Raw genomic sequence first — 23,303 nt, 5'->3', positions numbered from 1 at the left:
GGCACACACCGGGATCACCCCAGGCTGATCTCAGCTGAGGCCTGCTCTGGACATTAAACCAAACGAAAGCTTATATAAATTTAATGAAGAGAAAAATTAACATAGTTTGCTACCTGCAAAGTGAGGCACTTGGAATAAGAACTCTAACTCTAAACATGCAATGATCCCATAAAGCTCCATAAGTGACATCATTACACACCCACACCCACATATGCATTCATTCCAAGGCTGGTTATTGGTAATTCAGGAATTATAATTTTTTCACCCATCATGAGGTGGGCTGTTGGAGCTCTGGAAAGTGAGTGTGACCGTGGGGTGGGGTGCAGTGGGGTGCACGGGTGGAGAGTCTAGAGAGATGAATAAGGAAGAGAGAGAAAAGCTTGTCAGAACAGGTTGGGTCCTTCAGAGCCAATGAGCAAACCTGAACAACCTTCTTAGCTCTATCTTCCAAGTGGTGCGGGGAAAGCTAAAGGGCTGCTCTCAGCTCTGATCAAATATTGACCCTGTGCACTCGCTGGCCAGAGTTCAGACTAAAGCACCAGCAGCACGGTAGGGTGGTGTTTGCAGAGCAATTACTGTCGCCCAGTGCCTTGTAGGTCAGGTTGTGAAACAACCGTCCACGGAGCCAGGGCTTCAGAGAGCCTTCCGGCCCCTCCTCAGTGGGACCAGGAAGGAGCTATGCAAGGAAATGGACAAAGGCTGGAAATCTGGTCCAGCCGCTGGTGAGAAAGCAACTGAAAAGCATCTGCAGCCCCTCCTCCCACCTGAACTGTACCTTCAAGCAACCCAGGCCCTTTCTCACCAAACGGACCTCGATATTAGGTCCTGTCCTGGTCAGCTTCCCCTGGGACAGGTCCTTTCCCTGGTCAGATAGGGCTGAGTGGTGAGTTATTTTTAGAAGAAATCAATTTCCATTTGGAGACTAACAGCCTCACCTCTTCCCTGTTCTTAACTTGACAACTGAAAGGCTCTTAGAAGCCCTCTGGGGAAACTGACCTGGTTTTCAGAAGAAGTGTTTGGAACAGCTGCTGAGCCGAAACGCTCTAAGGATGGGCAAACTGCAGGAGAATAATCTCCCTCTTCTTGCCAGGGCCCTAGAAGGTTTCAGGGGGCAACCTGGGAAGGGGCCGGGAGTTGGCAGATCACTGTAGGGTGGGCAGAGAGCTGGCTCAAGCCTGTTGTGTGTTCCTGGTTGTCCAAACTAGTCATCTAATAGAACTTCCTGTGATAATAGAAATGTTCTATATCTGCCCAACACACAACCACTAGCCACGGTGGCCACTGGGTACTTGTGATATAGCAAGTGCAACCAAGGAACTCTAAACATTTACTTTTGTTTCATTTCATTTTTAAAATCTAATTTCGAAAACTTTTAATTAACTTTAAATAGCCCCATGTTGCTAGTGGCCACCGCACTGCACAGTACAACTTTAAAGCCTCCGTATCTGGGGCTTCTGAGTGGGCAGGAAGAGCGGCTGGGTTCAGTGCGCAGCCCCTGTGTGTGTGTCTGGATCTGAAGGTTCATGGCAGACAATATGGGGAGAGAAGAAGGTCTGGGGAAGAGCAGAGGGCATTATCCTGGTGCTCTTGGATGGATTTCAGGGGCGTATGAATAACCAAAACGGTTATTAGAATTACAGATGCACATTCATGCACTTGTCTGGGGAGTCTTTGGCTTTCATTAGAAGCACAAAAGAATCTCTGATCTCAAAAGTAAAATAAGATACAATAACTCACTGATGTGTCAGATAAAACTCACTTCTTCAGGAAGCCTGCCCTGATCCCAGAGTACAAGGTTTCCCTATATGTCTATGGCACCTTCCTTTGTTACATCTGGAATGGCGTAGAACAATATTGTTTGTCTTTGTTTTTTAACTAAAATCTGTCTTCCCTCACTAAGCTGTGAGACCCATAAAGGCAAGAACCAGATCTGCTTTGGATCATCAATGTGTCCCAGAGCTGGCACACTGCCTGGATGTACAAGGTAGACACTTAATACTGGAAGGATGAGAGGAAGGAAAGAAGGAAGGAAAGGAGGGAAGGAGGAAGGGAGAGAGGAAGGAAGGAGAGAAGGAGGGAGAGAAGGAGGGAGGAAGGAAGGAGAGAAGGGGGGAGGGAGGAAGGAAGGAAGGAGAGGAGGGAGGGAAGGAGAGAGGGAGGGAAGGAGGGAGGGAAGGAGTGAGGAAAGGAGGGAAGGAAGAGAGGAAGGGAGGGCGGAAGGAAGGGAGGAAGGGAGAAGGAAGGAAGGAAGGAGGGATTTTTTTGTAGAGACAGGGTCTTGCCACGTTGCCCAGGCTGATCTTGAACTATTGAACTCAAGCAATCCTCCCAAGTTGGCCTCTCAAAGTGCTAGGATTATGGGCATGAGCTGCCACCGCACCTAGTACCCATACTTATTCTTAAAAAAGCATTTGCTGTTTACCTGGGATGTGAATTTAATTGGACATCTCATATTTATCTGGCAACCCTAATCCAAGGCCTCACAGGTAGCAGGGAAGCTGTGAGTGAAGAAGGTGGGTGGTGGGATGGGAAGGGGGCGCTAAGATCAATGCCTCTGCTCTGCAGGGTCCTACGGCTTCAGAAAGCACAGAACGAGCAGTCACCAGGTGATGGTGGGGGCAGTTCTCTCAGTGTCTCCTGACCCTCTGACTTCCCCCATTCCCTGTGAACAGCTCCCCAGTGCACCACCAGAGTTCTAAGTACCCTGTCCTGAATGCCATGAGTCACCCCAAAGGGACAGCGAACCGTCTCCAAGGACAAGCCTCAGCTCTTGGGTCCTCCTGCTTGCTGCTGCCTCAGGGCTGGCATGTGCCTGAGACTGTTCATTTCCAAGGATTTACTGAGAGCTTCACACGCAGGGCAGTTAGGTCCAGGCAGAAGCTTTGAAGATAATAACCAGAGAAAATGGTCTGCTTCAGGTCTTAGTATCCGGGAGGGGGTGGAAAGTGCAGGGGTGGGGGGTGCGGAAGAGCTGTGCTGATGTAGAAGCTGCCGTGGACAGAAATGGACAAACCGAAGAGTGTGGGGTTTCTGTTCAGATGACAGAGCACCCTTCGAGTGCTTCCTGGCCTCATGGCGACAGAGTGGGAGGGCAGGGTGCAGGTGTCCGTCTCCCTGTGTGCCCTCAGAGGGAGAAAGAGAGGGTCCGTGTGCTGTTCCAAATTAAACTGGATCTGCACAAACCCCTCATGGCCTTCAACTCACAGCCAGAGAGGGTCAGGGACCACTTGGGATCACTTTGCTTGTGGTTCCCGGGCTGTGTGACAGAAGTTGGAACCCAAGGCCGCCTCATGGGTACCTGGCCTTCGAGAACAAAGGAAAACATCTGAAGAGGGAGAGAGAAGAGAGGGAAGTACAGGGAGACCCACGTTGGGGTGCAGGCAACCCACTTGTGCAGGGGTGGGGGCGGGGAGAACTAGAGGTCTATAAAGGGGTGTCCAGGCCTCCTGTTGTTATGTGAATAGACCCCCAAAATGCTGCCCAAGTAGTACCGGACTGAATGTATGATTCATGATCTAAACTCATTGAGTTCGGCAGTTTTTGTTGTTGTTTTTGCTTTTCTGAGACAGGGCCTCACTCTGTCACCCATGCTGGAGTGCAGTGGTGCAGTCATAGCTCACTGCAGCCACAACCTCCCGGGCTCAATTGATCCTCCCACCTCAGCCTCCTGAGTAGCTGGAACTACATGCCCACCATCAACCCTGGCTAATCAACAGGTCCTCGCTGGGGGTCCACAAGGGGTCTGTGAACACTTGCCACCGTAAGTAAAATTGTATGTATCCGCTCTTTTTCTGGGGAGAGGGCTTCCATCAGATTCACAGGCGGGTCTGTGGCCCTCAGGAGGCTTAGAACCAGGAGTTGGTGAAGCCAGGAGAGCAGCTGGCTGGAGGCGGGCCTGGTGAGCCTGGGACTTCCAGGGTCAGACAAAAATGAAAGGAGCAAAACACGTCTGATAGCTGCCCCTGGGCCACACCCCAGCTCCCAACGAGCTCCCCATGCTGGTAGGGACCGGGCACAGAGAGCTCACCGCAGAGTGACGCCAAGTGAGGGAAGCCACAAGGCAACATCAGGGAGTGGGTCCCCAGCCCCTAGGCCCCCCCAGCCATGCACCCCAACATCCCTGCGACCTGGCAACACCAGGCAACTCACTAGGCAACTAAGTGTTGGGAGAAATCTGGATTCACTCATTCAGTTCTCCTAATAAGCCTACCGGGCAGGCACTATTCGAACCTTCACACCACAGCTGAGGAAAGCAAGCCTGTCCGGAGTTACACGATGACAGCCCGTAACCAGTCCCAGGCAATGTGCCCACAGCGCCTGAAGTCTAAGCCGCGCTCTTCACAACCTCTCAGAGACATGAATTCTGAGGTGCACCAATGACCAGAGATGGAGTTAGCAAATCCCTTCATTCTTCCTCTATATAATAATCTACCACACTAAAATCAGCGACCTGATAAATAAGCAAGGCTTTTCAAAATGAACCCCAGTGAAACGCATCATGGCAGGTAAAATGGGTTCATAAAGATGCTATGCTCGGCTCATAAGTATATTTCCAAAGAACTATTCCAGCCCCTTCCCAAACTGCATCTACAGGTCGGCAATGACCCACAGGGACAAGCCTGATCAAGCTCACGGCCACTGCCAAGCTATGGCCAGCACACTGCACTAGCTGCTCCCGGCCTGTGTATACCCTTTCCACACATAGGGAATGAGTTCTCCCGGCAAGGGAGGTGGTGGCGGGGAGCAGCATTCCTTTCTCCTGAGATTCTGCAATGTGGGAGGGGGTGGGGGGCCAGAACAGAAGAGGGGGAAGAAAAGTTCTGATTTGGAAGTTTCCACTGGCTTTCAGGCCCCCTCCAGCTCATCAATGAGTCCTTTCAGGGTTCCCTCTACCCAACTGAGTTATCACTTCCTGTCCAGCACACTGCACCCATTGATGGGGTATCAGCAAACCCCACCAGCTTATGCCGGACCCAAGGAGACTGGACATGCATTGAAGAGGGAAGAGGAAGAAGGCAGGAGAGTAAGGAGTGGCTTTCAATCCCATACTCAATGAGATATTCAATCCCATATGGTTGGATTAGAGAGGATTTGTCATACAGGAAGCTGGCTCACCCTTGGCTTGTCTCAAGGTAGGGCAATGAGGACAATGAGATAGAATCAGGTATCAGGGGGCAAGCACAGGGCGCCCAAGATGACCTCTTCAAGATGACTGACAACCAAAGGCCTGCCAAGAAAGGAGTGGACCCTGGCTGTGAGGGTAGAAGGGGGTGTCTCTCTGCGTTTTTATTGGCCTAAACCAGGCTCACAGCCCCAAGGAGGAATCTGGAACATCTTGGCTTGGCCTGGAAGGGTTGCTGCTCATCTCATACTGATTGTCTCTTCTCTGGTACTTGCCTGTGATCCACAGAGGCGAGCTCCCTAGCGGCCATGTCTGTGCTGAGAGGCCCTCGACCCCCGGCCATACTGATTGGTCCTGAGAGGGCACCTGACCCAAGCCGGACCAATCAGAATCTCCCTGGGATTTTTCAACTTGGAACTGGAAAAGAGTCAATCTCTCCTCTGTTGGGAGCCAAAAGCTGTAAAATTCTAGAGCTGTTGACAGCCATGTTCCTCGGGGTGTGAGGTAACAGAAGCCGAGGGCAGCACCAGAGGGAAGCAGAGACAAGACAGAGGGAGAGAAGATCCTGGTTTCAGGTTGTAAGGTCTGACCACACCGTGGATGGCATGGCGAACCCTGTGAACCGCACGTACACCTCTGGAGGGCCTTCTGAAATTAGAAAACCTGAAATGGCTGTAAGATCACGGAAAGAGGGAGAAATGATCAACCCCTGTGGCGCCTACTTAACTCTGAGACATTCTTGTTTCTTATTCCAGCCTCAAATGACAAGGCCATTGGACTTTGTAACTGACCTTGGCCAACCTGGTGACGCCCTACCCTACGACCCCCTCCCAGCTTGGCCAACTCTGTGACTCCACACCCTATAACGCCCTCCCAGCTTGCAAACCTACGACCCTCTCCCAGCTTGCAAAAAACCCTCCTAAACTGTAACTTTCCACTGCCCATCCCAAACCTATAAAACCAACTCCCATCCCACCGCCCTTCACTGATTCCATTTTCGGCCTCAGCCCGCCTGCACCCAGGTGAATAAACAGCCTTGTTGCTCATACAAAGTCTGTTTAGGGGTTCTCTTCATTCAGTGTGCGCGTTTTAACACAGGTATTCCTGTAGGCGTCTGCCTCACTGCCTTTCTCGCTATGTGGTCGGCTGCACAAGCTTCCCTGGTCCCTCCTCCAATCAAGTCTCCTTTGTGTCTAAGCCAGTGCGAGTGTAAAACTATCACTTGCAACCCAAAGAGGCCTAACTAAATTAGCTGGCACCAAGGGGGTGTCTACAGGGGTAGCTGTGGGACTCACACCACACTACCATCCCCCTTGTGAACGTGCCCATGTGTCTCAGAGACACACACCTACCATGTACATGTACAAACTGGGCGGCAAGTGCCTCATTCGGTCAGACAGACACCGTGATATATATGCCTAGTTTGTGCCTGTAGTTCCAAAAATTGCTTATTTTCTGTTTCAGTCTTCCCTGTGTGTTTGCTTTTCTTTGCCTGCAATGATGTGGTGGCTTCTGTCTCACCCTGGATGTTTACAGACACATGCCTACTCAGGCACCCAGCATCTTACCACCATCCTCCCGCCATCCTCCCATCATCCTCCCGCCTCTCCACCACTGTTTCCTACCCCGTAGGCAAGGGAGGGTGACAAAGTGTGACTGTTAAGACCATCAGAGGAGGCCAAGATTGAGACAAGCCCAGCTCTACCTTCGAGCCTCCCTCTTCTGTCCCTCTGCTCCCACCTGGACTCTGACCCTGATAGGTCTGTTGGGGGCTTCCTGGATAAGCGAGGGTAAGAGAGAGGCCAGCCCACCAGAGAGACTCGGGCCACTGTTGGAGCTCCAACCAACTCACCTGCAGGTCAAAGAACTTGCTGTACCTCCGGTAGATGGTCTGGGAGGTGGAGTCGGACCAGGTCACATTGATGATGTATACCTGTAGGAAAAAGGTAACAGCAGGTGAGCAAGGCTGGGTTTCAGGCTGTGCCAGGCATCATATAACATGACTGCAGGTGTTGCATATGGCCAGGACCACTCTTTTCTCATCTCATTTGTCCCTAGGGCCTAGCACAGTATCAGCTACCATGTGGATGCTACAGTATATGTACACACACACACACACACACACCCCTAGAGGGATATTTCATCAAATGCCAACAATGATTATCTTAGGAAGATAGGATCAGAGCAAGTGGTTTTAATTTCCTTCTTTTTATTTGTATATTTTTATACAATAAACATAAAATTTAGGTCATTACATTTTTGTTTGTATGTTTTTGAGACACAGTCTCATTCTGTCGCCCAGGCTGGAGTGCAGTGGCATGATCTTGGCTAACCACAACCTCCAGCTCCCTGGTTCAAGGGATTCTCCTGCCTCAGCCTCCCAAGTAGCTGGGATTACAGATGCCTGCCACCATGCCCGACTAGTTCTTGTATTTTTAGTAAAGACAGGGTTTCACCATGCTGGCCAGGCTGGTCTCAAACTCCTAACCTCAGGTGATCCACCTGCCTCAGCCTCCCAAAGTGCTGGGATTACAGGCATGAGCCACCACACCTGGCCTTTTTAGATAGCTAATTTTCACTGATTTGCAAACTTTAGAGTAAATGAGATTCTATGAGAGGCCTTCCAAAATTGCAGGTGGAATTTTGAAATTCTCTCTGAAATTCTGCAGACCTGGGTTTTGAGGGCTTGGACATTTATACTTTTAACAAATCCCGGGTTATTTTACTGCAGTGGAGCCTCAGAACTGACTCTGAAAAGCCCTTTGGGCGACCAGAAGCACTCAGAGATGTGTGGCTCATCTCAGCATCCCTGACTTTGCTCAGTGCCTGGCACAGAGCAGGTGCTCAGAAAACACTTTGCTATGTTGAACAAACACACTGGTCTTCTGGATGAGAAACAGATTTGAAGAAGAGGCGTTAGCACGTGGGAGATTGGAAAACTTTTCTCTTGGGAGCCTCACAATGAAGTCATTTTGGGGCCAGGCTGTCACCCTGGTTCCCAAGTCTCCATCAGGCTCTTCAGGAGCTCAGGCCACTCTGGAAGGCTGAACTGGGCCAGGAATCCCTGGAGGAGGGAAAGCCACCCCCCTGACCCCCACCCTCAGGAGAGAGGCAGTGGCTGGAGTTCCTCAATGGTGGTTCCCAGGCCAGGGCACCCTTTAGGATCAGCTGGAGGTAGGGGCGGCTTTCTAAAAATGCAGATTCCTGCGCCTCAGCCTAGTTGCTATGTCCAGTAGGTCCGCGGGGGTGGGGCTGGGGGACTCTACCAGTAAGAACAAAATAGCCAGTGATGCAGGGATCTGGGCCATGATGAGAAGAAGGAACGTCAGCAAGGAGAAGTGGCATTTAGACACCTTGCCATCAGACTGGCCGACTTCCCAGATGCCTGGAACAGGGTTTGCAGCCAGCACAGTGAAGCTTTATGCTTGGCTGCTCAGGTAATACACAAGAAAATGAGCTGAATCCAGTCTCTTCTCCCTGCCTAGCTCTATGACACAGAGGCAGCCTCAGGCCATAGCGAATTTTTTCTGAAACGTAACCAAGAAGAGGGCCATAAAGCCAAAGCAAACAGGCCTGAGTGCTGCCACTCAGAGATGGGGCATTTATGACATGTGACCCTGAGACAGAACACAGGTGAAAGGCCACCCCTATCTTCATCAGCTCAAAATAGACTGTTGGCTACTATTATAATAAATGGGGGTATGCTTTGCTATATATCATCTGTAAATAGATATCACATGATACATCATAAAACCATTTTGTAACTTAATGTTACCTAATGTTTCGGCAACTAAATGTTACTAGATGCCACATCTATGGGGCAGAGGTCATCCAAGAAAGATGCCGGTACAGCATAAAGCATTTATATGCATTAGCTTATTTAATCTTCAGCCCCATGAGGTAGCTACCACTGTTATTCTCATATTGTACAAGAAGAAAGTGAGGCTCAGAGAAGCTAAGTAACTTGCCTGAGGTTACACAGCTAGTAAGTTACAGAGCAAAAGACTTGAACCCAGGTCTAGCTGAGTTCTAATACATATGCTCTTAACTGCACTAGACTATTTCCCTGTGTGTAAATTTATCTAAATGGAACTACTTTGATCAGGACTGAATGGCATTATAAACCAAAAAGTATCTGGAACAAGCCTCAATCGACTTAGAAAGTGTATTTTGCCAAGGTGAAGGGCACACCTGTGATACAGCTTCAGGAGGTCCTGAGGACATGTGCCCAAGGGGGCCGGGGTACAGCCTGCTTTATACGTTTTAGGGAAATACAATTCATCAATAAATGCATATAAAATGTATATTCTTCCATCTGGAAGGGCGAGACAACTCAAAGTGGGGGACGAGGGCCTTCCAGGTCATAGGTGGATTTAAACATACTCTGATTGGTAATAGGTGAAAGAGTTACTATCACTAGAAAGGAGTGTCTGGGTTAAGATAAGGGTTTGTGGAGACCAAGGTTTTATCACGCAGGTGAAGCTTCCAGGCAGCAGGCTTTAGAGAGAACAGATTGTGTTTCTTATCAGACCTAAGGTCTGCATCGACATTGATGCTGGAGAGTATAATGAAGCATGTCTGATCCCCACATCCTGTCATCATGACCCCAATCAGTCTTTCACGTTCAATTTTAGGGGGCCCCGGGCCAAGGAGGAAGTGCATTTAAATAGTTGCAGGGGGCCTTCGAATTTTATTTTTGGTTGACACCATCTTTTTAAATAAAGCAGAGCCCTTGCTGAGGGAAGGCACCCAGAGGAGCATTCGGGAGCAAAGGTGACTCCAAGAGCCCGAGACCTAGAAGACACAGAACTGGGGGCCCAGACACAAGCAAACGATTAGGAATGCTACAAAATCAAACCGATGCCGAGGACCCCCTCAAACTCAATGCTGTGGGATTCTCCTGGGGTTATAACCTACCCCATCCCCCCTGCTGACTCCCAGCTCCATCCCCCCTCCCACATGCATCTCCCCTTCCTACAGGTCTGGGGCAGGAGCAGAGGCAGACCCCGCAGTGCGGTCTCCCTGACCTCTGCCCCAGCAGCTAAATGTAAGGAGGCCGAAAGTGGCCTATCTGGCCCTGGAGAGGGGGCTGCACTCACGTGCAGGACATTAGATATCAGCCTTTCTCCAGAACCAACCAAGCAGAGCGGAGAGGAAGGGCTTCGAGCAGAGGGGAAGGGCTTAATTGACACTTAACACACACCCCCCATCCCACTAGCAATTAGGCTTTCCTTCACCTCCCAGAGAGAATGAATCACAGGCTCACAGCCCCTGGCAGCTGGGAGGGTCCAGGGAGGCCTCTCCTTTAGCAAAGGAGAAATCCAGGGGCCAGGGTAGTGATTTGCCAAGGATGGTGCATGGCCAGGTAGGAAGCAGCAGACTCTGGAGTCAGCCACACGTGGGTGCAGCACCCTCCTTATCGGCTGCAAGACCCCAGCCCAGCCACTCAGGCCTTCAGACCCCTACTCTATACAAAGGACACAACTTTCAGGGCTGCCAGGACTGATGCAAACACGGTTCTCACTGGAGTGTGCTCACACCCATTGGTGACAGAGCTGGTACAGGAACCCAGATGTCCCACTTCCCAGCCTAGCCTGGGACTACTACACACGTGACCAGAGCATGCCCCCTCGGAAAAGTCCTTTGCCCTCTACTCTTGAGAAATGTTGAAAATTAGCAGGGCACGATGGCTCGTGCCCGTAATCCCAGTACTCCGGAAAGCCGAGGCAAGAGGATCGCTTGAGCCCGAGTTCGAGACCAGCATGGACAACATAGTGAGACTGTCTCTATTTTAAAAATAAAAGTTGAAAATTCACAGGAAGTCATCTCTGCTTAATCCTTGGCCTAAACCCACATTAAAGGTATACCTTGCTGGAGAACCAGCCAGAGGGAAGAGCTGACAGAGAGCTGTTCCTGTGGCCCTTGTCAGCCGCAGCCACCCGATGAGGATATAGCCATGCTGCCCCCCAAAAGCAGTTCTTTCCTTGTTTGGCAAAGGATTGTTCCTGCTAATATCTCACACCCCACTTTCTATGCCCTGAGCAGCCATGAATGTGACTCATGTGAAGGGTAGGGAAGCAAGCCCCCATTCCCAGGTTCTCCCAAACTTCGGGGATTTACCAGAGGCCCCCAGCCTACCCCCCTGGACAGAGTCTAAATCTTGGGTTGAAGAAATGGCAAGAGACCTCCCTGGAGATAAGCCCAGAGATATGAGGACAATCTCCAGAACGCTCTCTCTCTCTCATCTGCTTTCTTCCAAACCTCGGACATCTGAGATAATCACTCCAGACGGGTGATGGACACACAGAATCCCACCCTAGCCCATGCCTAGCTCCTTATCCCAACACGAGAGCTTCTTAAGTCTCCCTGAGCTGGCCTTGCCAGCACTGGAAACATCAGAGAGAAACTGCAGAGAAAGAACAGGTGACAGGGAAGGGGGACAGGGCAGAGGTCATCCAAGAAAGCTAGCTCAGCTTACAAGCCTATGTCAGGGGCCCATACAGACTCTCCTCCAGCCTCAGGAGCAGTCAAGATAACATTACCGGCAGCTGCGTCTCAAGAAAGGTTTGGCAATTAAACATCCTGCTTCCAAACCCTTTCCTTGGGGTTATGTTTCATGGGTGGAGTTTCTCTTTTTTCTGGATTTTAAAAACCCAAGGATTCTATTTCCCCTGTCTCCAGCCATTTCAGACAGATGGTCGGCATCTATGAAGGCTGGCTAGAGACTAACAACTGCTTCCAGCTCCCCTCTAGGTCAGCCCAGACTGAGGAGATGCAGGGGCTCAGGCCCTCCCACCATGCTCACCCTTGATGGAGGAGTGGAATCATCACCACGGCCACCGCGTGGGAACTCTCGCTGCACACCCTGCGCGACGCTCTAGCCCAACCAGCTCCACCCATCCGGAGGTCATCTTGGGCTGCCTTCTCTCTGCTTAGCTCACAAGGCCCAGCAATGTCTGAGGCTTCCAAAATCACCTTCCCAGTGGGTGCTTCTATCCTCTATTAGCCTTGCTCCTTTCAACAAGAAAATGACTTGATGCAAACCAGACTTTGAGTGCAGCTCCAGAGCACTGAGAATGAAGCCCAGCCCGGTTCCTCTGGAGGGATGGCCATGATCTGATCCCAGCTGGGACCAATTGGCAACTGCAAATGTACAGCCCAACCATTCCTAGAAGGCCTAGGCCCCGCCTTGTGTTTAATTAGAAAGTGCTGGCCGGGTGCGGTGGCTCACGCCTGTAATCCCAGCACTTTGGGAGGCCGAGGTGGGCAGATCACAAGGTCAAGAGATCAAGACATCCTGGCCAACATGGTGAAACCCCGTCTCTACTAAAAATACAAAAATTAGCTGGGCGTGGTGGTGCGTGCCTGTAATCCCAGCTACTCAGGAGGCTGAGGCAGGAGACTCGCTTGAACCTAGGAGGCGGAGGTTGCAGTGAGCTGAGATCACGCCACTGAACTCCAGCCTGGTGACAGAGTGAGACTCTGTCTCAAAAAAAAAAACAAAACAAGAAAGTGCTGGGAAGTACCTGGTGTCCCTTTGGCTACAAAATGTACAGTGAGAGCAAGGAGTTAGGACTATGGAGGGACTTGCATGTCTCCGTGGTACTGTGGTTCCATTTACTGAGGAAGGCTTACTTTCCCTGAACCCCTACCAGCTGCCCCTGGCCCCAGGCCCCAGGTCAAATAGAAACTCAATGACAATCTTCCTTCACCTGCTCACATGGCCATGGGGCTGGGACCAGCTGGCTGCCCTAGGGCCACTGCATACAGATGGGGAAGTTGCTCACTACCCAGTGGTTCCTTAGTCAAGTGGACAACTAGGTGTGAAATCTAACCTATACTTCATACCCCAAACTGTGCACCCTGGCTCAGGACTGTAGCCACGCCGAGAAAAGCGGGACTTATTCTAATGTACACACGCCTTATTCCCTTGGATGGGCCATCACTGCTCTCGAGGGTCCTTGCGATCATACGATCTCTTCAGGACCCCCAGCTCTTTAACTTATCCAAATCCTCAGAGTCTGGAGATGCAGGGATAGCTAACATTTGGGACTGACTGCTAAAGCATATGGTCCTGGAAATCAACATGAACATGACTGAACAGCCAGGAAAAGGGAGTTCACGTTTGGGGACATGATCACTGTTCTGGCTTCCTGGTGGAGTTCATCATGTCAGGCTCTTACCCAAGAAGATGATGCTAGCCCGTCTAAGGTACTAATAAGCTCTCACCTTCCATTCAAAGTGCCCCATGTACAAGGTTCTATCATGGGGGGTTGGTAAGAACAGGGCACATATGCTCCAAATTAGTCCAGGCTGGTCCCCTAGATGCAGAGCACCCAGCAGGGCAGAGGACTCCAGGGTTGCTGCTCCCTGTGTGAGTGGCCAGCACCCTATCTCCTCCCTGCTGTGGCCTACTACACCCCACAGGGAAGCAGTAAAGGCCCTGGTGTTTAAGACTCCTTTTTTTTTTTTTTTTTTTTTTTTGAGACAGGGTCTGGCTCTGTCATCCAGGCTGGAGTGCAGTGGTGTGATCTCAGCTCACTGCAACCTCCGCCTCCCAGATTCTAGTGATTCTCCTGCTAAGTAGCTGGGATTACAGGCGCGTGCCATCACACCTGGTTAAGTTTTGTATTTTTAATAGAGACAGGGTTTCACCATGTTGGCCAGGCTGGTTTGTAACTCCTTGCCTCAAGTGATCCACCTGCCTCAGCCTCCCAAAGTGCTGGCATTACAGGTGTGAGCCACCGCACCCAGCCTAAAGAGCCCTCTTGACATGGCTGCACCAAGATAAAAATCACCCCAGAGTTCCAACATCTGATCTGGGCCCCCACTAGCCTAGCCAGTCTGTGACCATCCCTTGTGGTGCTCATAGTATGCTTTCCATGATTAGTCAATTATTATATCTGCCTTCGTTTGCTAATTGTTAGCTCAGCACACGCAGCTTGACACAGGCTGTGTCGGTCTCTGTTTAACGCGAGTGAGTCTATCTCTCTCCCAGGTCTCCCTATCAGCAGAAACTAGCTTCCTCTTCTCCCCCGAGGCTCACTAGGCCTGCCAGTCTGCTGGACACACTGAGATAATGACTGGCTGATCTACTGCCAGTCAAATTCACTGGCTCTGAAATGCCAAAAAGGTGGCTAGTGGCAACACTTGGAGACTGCCCCCATTCCCAGAAGCAAATCCCTGGTGGCCTAGGAGCAGAATACAAACATATCTTTGCCAACCCAAAACCTGCCAGCAAAATCAAGTTCAACAGCCTGTGGCCACTTGGCTAAGGCTTCTGAGCTCAGCCTGCGAATTATGAGGACCCGCAGGGTAGGGCCCTATTAAAATTCCAACCCCTCCTCTAGAGTGGGTGTTCATTCTTAGGGTCGGGGGATGGGGGGGTGATGCTGCAGATTTGGGGAACAGCCACCACTTAGGAGCCTGGATGTGGCGGAGGGTGACCTCCATGGTAACACACACTCACAGGTTGACTGATGACCAGGCAGCAGGACTTTTCTAGTCCTCTGACCATCTGACACCAGGACTTTGTATTCAGAAGCAGTCACAGTAAATGCAGCAGAAGCAAACCCCAAAAGGGGTCTGGGAGTTGGAGGGGGTATAATGTGCTGGGACAAGGCGCCTCCCAGAACCACACATCCACCAGTCGCCTCCAAAACACAGAAGTTTCCCCTGTAGACCTGGGCCAGATGGACCTTCTCTGGGGAAAAGAGTTTCTAAAAGAGACTCAGAGGAGGGGACAACAGCAGATGCCTCTACAGTATGGAGCATCATTCGAGAGTGTGTAGCAGGTACCCATCACACCCAGTGCCTGTCTTTGTTTGCAGGAATCATGGGTCTCCTTCTTTCATTCATTCATTCGAGAGAAAGAGTCTCGCTCTGTCACCCAGGCTGGAGTCCAGTGGCGCCATCTCAGCTCACTGCAACCTCCACCTCCTGGGTTCAAGCGATTTTCCAGCCTCAGCCTCTGCAGTAGCTGGGATTACAGGCATGAGCCACCTCATCCGGCCCCACTATTTATTTAAATGGGAGGGTAATGAGTAGGTGAGAGGGTCTGGAAGAAGCCTCTCTACCGCTGGAGCATCTATTTATTACCTTGCAGAATGAAGATCACAGTAGTTATCTTTGGGAGGCTATTGTGAGGATTCAGGAAGCTGACCTTGTGTCTTCTTAGAATGGAAGCCTCCTGAAGGTGGATCTTGGCATCCTAGTGTCCAGCACTGCACTTGACACCTAAGAGATGCTCACTTGCTGTGCCTTTCATCAGTGAAAGAACAAAGCAACCAACAAATACCCAGAGAGTGCTGACCTCGCGCCTGGTTTAGTGCCAACTTAAAGAGAAGATGAGGCAAAGCATCCAACCTCCAGGCCCTTACAGCCTAGCAGGGGCAGCAGGTCTCACACTGACAAATCACGGCAGGAAAAGTGCGAGATGAGTAATGGAGTGCCACGAAGCGGGCCTCGGAAGGGACCAGGGGCCGTCTTGGCTTCACAGAGGAGGAAGATGACTTGAAATTCAAATCTATCCACTTGATGGATTTGAATTTTAATCCACACAGGTCCCTGCTGAGTGAGTGAGGGTTTCCTCAGCTGCGAAGCGTGGTTTATAATGGCAGCGTCCCGGTATATGTGATGATACGCATGGGGCACTCGGCACAGGGCCTGGCAATGTGGAAAGTGGCCCAATGACTGTGAGCTATTTAGACACCCAGGAAGTGAATGGAGTTCTTCCCATTTGCCGTGAAACTTGGATCATGACACTATGACTAGAAATAGGAGGGGAGCAGGAAGTAGGGCACAGGGACACGGACACACACACACACACACACACACACACACACACAGCAGTGGTGGAACCACTACTAATACCAAGGCCAGCCTGGGAGAGCAGAGGAGCAAAAAATAGCTCTGCTGCCCAGTGCTGGGAAAACAATGACGGTCCCCAGGAGCGCCCGCTGAAAGGATGAACGTGCTGTGGCTGGCCCCTCTGGGGCTGGACGCTTTTTCTTTTCTTCATGTTTCCTGGAGGGGAAGTGAGTGTATAAACTAGGAACTCCCAGGATTCACAATCCTACATGGACCTTTCAAAAGTTAGGCAGTTACAGCTCTGTCCTTACAGCCCCCAGAATGAGAAGAAAAACAGCCTGAAGAGTCAGCTCTGCCAAACCTTCTTCCACGCACAAACAACAGGATTGATGGATCGAGAATAACAGAAACACAAATGGCCATGCCAATGTATTAAGTACTGACTACATTCCAGGCATTGCTAAGCACTTTGTTCAAATTACCTCACTTACTCTTTACAATAATCCTACAAGAAAAGTCATGTTATTGTCTCCAGTTTATAAATGAAGAAGCCAGGGCTCAGAGAGGTACGTGGTCTACGAGAGGTCATCATATCTGTAGCAAGTAATGAAGCTCAGATTCAAATGCAGCCCTTCCCTCTACAGCCTGAACACCTGGTCCTCTTAAATAATGACAGCAGACTGCCTGGAACAAGACAGAGTCCCTGCCACAAGATTTGCCTTGGTGGTTCAGCTAGCTCTGTCAATTGGTGACAGCGACTATGCTCTATATGTCAACACTGAGGCAGGTGGCTAGGGATCCCTGTGTGGGGATCAGCACTCTATGTTGCATAGTTTAAAATCAATCAATTCAGTTTCATAAAAAGTTATTATTCTCTCTGAGCCTCTGTTCTCCATCCATAAAATGGTGTTAACAAAACCTGCCTCGAAGTGAAGATTAATGAGAACACAAAATGACCACAGTGCCCGCGACACTGTAGGTGCTTAGTAAATGTGACTTCCCTTCCCCTGCAAAGTGCCCGGCACAGTCTTTTGCACTCTATGAATTTTAGTCTCTTCCCCTAGAAGATTCTAGGGCACCAATAAGTGTTGGGCCTAGAAAGGAACCCACTTTGCAATCACAGAGTTCTGGGCATGTCCCCACTGGGACGTTCTCCAGAGTACCAGAGAGCATGTGCTAGGATCTTTGTATATTCCTCCTTCCAACCCTGCCACCACCCTCTGGTCCCAAGCCAGCTGGGCAGAGCAAACAATGGCTGACCACCTCGGGCCAGCAGGCACTCCAATGGAGAGGCCCAGCAGTGGGCAGTGGACATCTTGGGTAATGCCCAGGAGCCCAGAGAGAGTGATGGTGTGCCTAGGCCGAGGGGATGAGGCTCATCTTGCAATGGAAATTAGGGAGAAAAGCTCAATGCTCATGGACATTCAGGAGCTAGAGTCCTGGAAATTAAACAAATGTGTCCTCTCCTGAACCATCAAAAGAATTACACTCCTGGGCTTCCAAAGGGCTTGGAAACAACCCAGTGGGTCTAGGAAAGAGTCAGAAAAGGGGATCCTCGTTCCACACACTCCCAAATCAATGACGGACCCAGGCCTACTGATCCTGACACACACATCCTGCAAACGTGCCCCACTCCATTGTCACACCCTGGAGAGAATGGCAAAGGTTAACATACACAGCTTGGTTTCCTCTTCCTGGGAAACACAGCAGCCAGAGGCCAGCAGCCACCTCCACACACAGCCTGCAGGGGAAATGACCCCTGAGCTTCCTCCCCACCATCTGACATACTTACACCTTCCTCTCTGCTGTGCTCAGCAAAACTCAACTTTTGACACAGGCAAATCGCTGTCATTGGGAATTTCATTGCTTGAGAGAGACCGGAACAATCTTTTTGGAGAGCTTTGTGGCAATTTCTATGGTCAAACTTATATTGCCTTTGAGTTAGCAATTTGACCGCTAAGAATTTTTTCATGCAATTGTGTGTACACATGTGTGTGTATGTGTGTGTGTGTGTGTGTGTGTATGTATGTATATAAAGATAAGGAGTACTGAATGTCTATTGATTAAAAAAGGTCAAATAAATTATGGTTCATATACTTACTAAAGATAAGGTGGACTTTTCTATATCATTATGGGAAAAGGTCTATACTATATTGAGAAAAGAAAAAAAGATCACAAACTGTGTATACGGTATGACTACATCTATCTGGACTGTACGGGGGGAGGTTTGCATATGTGTATGTCTACGTACATTCAAAAGAAAAAATACAACAAACTGATAATCGTGGTTATCTGCAGAGAATGAAAGAGAAGAGAAATGGGAATGGTTTCGCTTTCTACTTTATAGATTTCTTTTTTTCTTTTTCTTTTTAGAGACAGAGTCTTGCTCTGTTGCCCAGGCTGAAGTGCAGTGACACGATCACAGCTCAATGCAGCCTTGACCTCCTGGGCTCAAGCAGTCCTCCTGCCTCAGCCTCCCCAGTAGCTGGGACTATTGGCATGTGCCACCATCCTTGGATAATCTATAAATTTTTTTGTAGAGATGGGGTCTTGTTATGTTGCCCAGGCTGATCTCAAACTCTGAGCCTCAAGCGATCCTCCTGCCTCAGCCTCCCAAAGTGCTGGGATTACAGGTGTGAGCCACCACGCCCGGCCAACATTTCTATATTATTTCATTTCTTTTGAACATGTATAGCTGTCATAATTCCATCTTAGAAAGTAACTGAGTCCTCTGAGACAGTCCTCTGGCTCGTGCCAGCTCCTGGATGTTGTACTGACATCCAGCATTTGCTCATTCTTGCGAGGCTATAGGGAATTTCAGGTTCAATGCTGAGCTCTTGAAGCCAAGGTCTACAACCCTGGCTGCACATTACAATCACCTGGGGTGCTTTAAAAAACACTACAGGACTTAAAACAGAACTTGGAAGGTAGGGTAGGCACTGATAGTTTTAAGAGCTCCCCAGGTGGATCTATGAGTTGTTCCAGGGTTGAGAACCACTAACCTAAACGAATATCAAAAAGACCACTGAACTAGTTAAAAAAAAGAAGCACCCTTTTAACAGAAAGCAATATTACAGAGTAATTTGTACTACTAAGAGTCAGCTCTGCCTTCAAGATATCCAGTTAGCTAGGGAGTTAGTACTGGGTGCTTTTTCTCGAAGTTCTACTTCCAGTTTTGGAATTAATCAGCTCAAAGTGGGGAAAGCAAACAAGGAGACTTGGGTTCCTTCGTTCTGAGCTGTGGCTGTGCCAGGGCTTTCTTTGGCAGCCTGTGCCCACCCGTGTCTGTGGGTCTACATCAGCGACTAAGGGGTCAGAGTCCAGCCCTTCTCGGCTCCAGGAAGAACAGCTGAAAGAACCAGAGGCACTCAGCCCAGAGGAGGTATTTAAGAGACATATGATAGCTGGTTTCAATTTTTTTTTTTTTTTTTTTTTTTGAGATGGAATCTTGCTCTGTCACCCAGGCTGGAGTGCAGTGGCACAATCTCAGCTCAATGCAATCCCCGCCTCCCGGGTTCACGTGATTCTCCTGCCTCAGCCTCCTGAGTAGCTGGAATTACAGGCACCCGCCACCAAGCCCAGCTAATTTTGTTTTTGTATTTTTAGTAGAGACGGGGTTTCACTGTGTTGGTCAGGCTGGTCTCGAACTCCTAACATCATGATCTGCCCGCCTTGGCCTCCCAAAGTGCTGGGATTACAGGCACGAGCCACCGTGCCTGGCTGGTTTTAAATATTTAAAGGACTATCAAAATGTGAAGTTCAACTCTTGTCCCTGAAGGAAGGCAGTGGATAACTAATGGATGTGATGGGGAAGCAGGTCTCTGCCTGATGTCAGCAAGAACTTTCCAATCATCAGAGTTGTCCAAGGATGGAAGGGGCTGACTTGTGAAGTCATTGGACTGCTGGCACAGGGGACGAGTGACCACCTGTGACTGTGATGCTGCTAGATCCCCTCCCACCCAACTTCCAACTCCACGACGCCAGAAAACCCTTATAAAGTTTTAAGCAAAATCCACTGGAAATGCAGCTCCTGTAACAAAAAGAAGCTTTCTGCTCTCAACAAATAATACTCTGAGCACCGGCTGAGTGCCAGGCACTGCGCTAGGTGCTAAAAATGAAGGCAGTAAGCTAGACAGGGTCTGTTGCCATGGAGCTTACATGGGAGGCAACAGACAACGCATAAGATCATTTCTGACAGCCCCAATAAAATGGGGTGCAGTGACTGAAACTGCAGGGAGGCAGCTGCTTTAGACTGATGGTCAGGGGAGGCCTCCCTGGAGTGAGGATGTTTCAGCTGAGACCCAAATACAAAAGGCAAAGTGCAGCAGGCCAACTGGGGAGGTGGGGGTGCGGGGCTCAGTTTGACTCCATACAGAATGAGAAGAACCTCATATCACACACAAAAATTAACTTGAAATAGATGTGAGAGATAAAACTATTAAAGTCTTGGAAACATAGCACAAATCTTCGTGACCTTGAATTAGTCGAGGGTTTCTAAGACACGACACCAAAACCACAGCTCAAAGACAAATAAACAAATTGGATTTCATCAAAACAAAAAACTTCTGTGTTTCAAAAGACATCAGTGAGAAAGTAAAAGGATAATTCCCCAGAATGGGGGAAAATATTTGCAAGTCATTTGCAAATATTCTAGACAAAGGACTTATATCTGGAATATATAAAGAACTCTTAGAAATTGTGGTATATGGGCAGAGCACGGTGGATCATGCCTGTAATCCCAGCACTTTGGGAGGCCGAGGTGGGTGGATCACCTGAGCTCAAGAGTTCGAGACCAGCCTGACCAACATGGTGAAACCCTGTCTCTACTAAAAATACAAAAATTAGCCGGACATGGTGGCAGATGCCTGTAATCCCAGCTACGAGGCAGGAGAATTACTTGAATCCAGGAGGCGGAGGTTGTGGTGAGCTGAGATCACACCACTGTACTCTAGCCTGGGCAACAGAGCAAGACTCTGTTAAAAAAAAAAAAAAGAAAGAAATTGTGGTACATATATGTATTATACACACACACACACACACGCACATACAGTGGAATATTATTCAACCTTAACAAAAGATATCCTGGCATTTGACAACATGAATGAACCTGGAGGACATTTTGCTAAGTGAAATAAGCCAGATACAGAAATAAAAATACCATGTGATCTCATATATGAAATCTAAAGCCAAATATATAGAAGCAGAGAATAGAAGGGTGGTTACAGGAGTGAGGAGGTGGGGAAAATGGCAGATGTTGGTCAAAGGATACAAAGTTGCGGTATATAGAATGAATATGTCTGGACATGTACAGCCTGAGGACTGCCATCACTAATACCGTATTGCATACGGGAGCTATGCCAAGAGAGTCCACTGTAGTGCTCTCACCACACACACACACAGAAAATAAGTAACTACGTAAAGGATTGCTTGACTGTAGTAATCATTTCATTATGTATTGTATATTAAAACATGTTGTACACCTGAAATATATACAACTTTTATTAAAAAAGAAGTCTTACAACTCAGTAATAAAAAGATATAATGCAATTTTAAAATGGGCAAAGGATCTGAATAGATTTTTTTCCAAAGAGGAGGTACAAATGGCCAATAAACACACGAAAAGATGCTCAAAGTCATTAGCAATTAGGAAAATGTAAATCAAACCACAGTGAAGTATCATTTCACATGCACCAGGACGACTAGAATCAAACACGCAGATAAGGGAGGGCTAGGATGTGGAGACATTCACATCTGCATACACTGCGGGTAGGAATGTAAAATAGTGCAGCTGCCTTGGAAAATAGTCTATCGGCTCCTCAGATGGTTAAACACAGAGTCACCAGATGACTCAGCAATTCCATTCTGAGGCAACTACCCAAGAGAAATGAAAACTTACATCCACACAAAAACTTGTATGCAAATATTTATAGCAGTATTATAAGATATTATATACATTATGTAATATTATACAATAACTAAAACATGAAAATAACTCAAATGTTTACTAATGAGGAATGGACAGATGTGGCATATCTACACAACAGAATATTATTCTTTTTTGTAACTTTTATTTTAGGTTCGGGACTGCGAAGGTTTGTTACACAGGTAAACCTGTGTCATGGGGGTTTGTTGTATAGATTATCTCATCACCCAGGTATAAAGTCCAGTACTCGATAGTTGTCTTTTCTGCTCCTCTTCCCCCTCCCACCCTCCCCGCTATAGTAGGCCCCAGTGTCTGTTGTTTCCTTCTTTGTGTTCAGAAGTCCTTGTGCTCTGTCCCCCAGGCTGAAGTACAGTGGCACCACCTTGGCTCACTGCAATCTCTGCCTCTCAGGGTCAAGCAATTCTCCTGCCTCAGCCTCCCAAGTAGCTGGGATCACAGATGTGTAGCACCACACCTGGCTAATTTTTGTATTTTTAGTAGAGATGTGGTTTTGCCATGTTGGCCAGGTTGGTCTTGAACCCTGGCCTCATGTGATCTGCCTATCTTGGCCTTCCAAAGTGCTGGGATTGCAGACATGAGCCACCATGTCCTACCTGTGTTCATAAGTTCTTATCATTTAGCTTCCACTTATAAGTGAGAACATATGGTATTTGGTTTTCAGTTCCTGTGTCAAGGAATATTATTCAGTTATGAAAAAGAATGAAGTTCTGATACATGCTACAATATGGATGAATCTTGAAAACATTATGCTAAGTGATATTATATGACTCCATTTATGCGGAATGTCCAGAACAGGCAAATATATAGAGACAGGAAGTAGATTAGTAGTTGCCGAGAGCTGGGGGTGGGTGGGTGGCTGTCAGGGGAAATAAGGAGGCAGCTAGTGGAGACTCCTTCTGGGATGATGAAAATGTTCAAAAATGACTGTGGTTGGTAGTTGCACTATCTATAAATGAACTAAAAGCCATCGAATTGTACACGTCAGATGGTTGCATTGTATGATATGAATTCCATTTCAACAAAGCTATTCTTTGAAAAGTTAGAAGGGAGACAATGTACCTCTTAGTTAAGGACTTCTTGTCAGAAAGAACTCTATTTCTCCATCTTCTCAGCCTGTCTAATTCCTGCAAGATCCAATCAAGACCACCACCTCCCAGAAACCTCCCTGGATTCCCTCAGCCCTGGTGTTCCCTCTGCTCCCTCCTCTGGTGCACAGCATGCTTGTGTGCGTAGAGATCATGCTATGCCCATGAATCTTGGGGCAATGTCTGCTGGACCTCTGCAATCATCTTTGCAATGATCACACTGCCCATCACCAACTCTGGCACACAGCAGCAGAGTTGTGCCTGGCTGGTTAAGGAGAAAGCCTGGCTTTAAGAGAATGCACCTGGCTCCCCAGGCTCAGCCAGAAAAAAACCGGCTCTCTAA

At 48.8% G+C, this 23,303-nt stretch overlaps 1 protein-coding gene across 4 annotated transcripts in view; it reads right to left on the bottom strand.

Annotated features, from left to right (window-relative positions):
- The window catches only part of SH3PXD2A (SH3 and PX domains 2A), a 257,697-nt gene that overhangs the window by 195,735 nt on the left and 38,659 nt on the right, over positions 1-23,303 (bottom strand). For all 4 annotated transcript variants that reach the window (XR_010341754.1, XM_012439465.3, XM_012439467.3 and 1 more), the window contains exon 2: positions 6,975-7,055. Coding sequence is in view for 3 of the 4 variants with exons in the window: in XM_012439465.3 (XP_012294888.1) it covers positions 6,975-7,055 (81 nt within the window). In the remaining variant the exon portion in view is untranslated. The remainder of the gene's footprint in view (positions 1-6,974; positions 7,056-23,303) is intronic.

This window comes from Aotus nancymaae, unplaced genomic scaffold (genome assembly GCF_030222135.1).
Source record: "Aotus nancymaae isolate 86718 unplaced genomic scaffold, 86718_ANA_hifiasm-v0.15.2.pri h1tg000010l, whole genome shotgun sequence".
Lineage (NCBI taxonomy): Eukaryota > Metazoa > Chordata > Mammalia > Primates > Aotidae > Aotus > Aotus nancymaae.
This window is presented reverse-complemented; position numbering and strand designations above follow the sequence as displayed.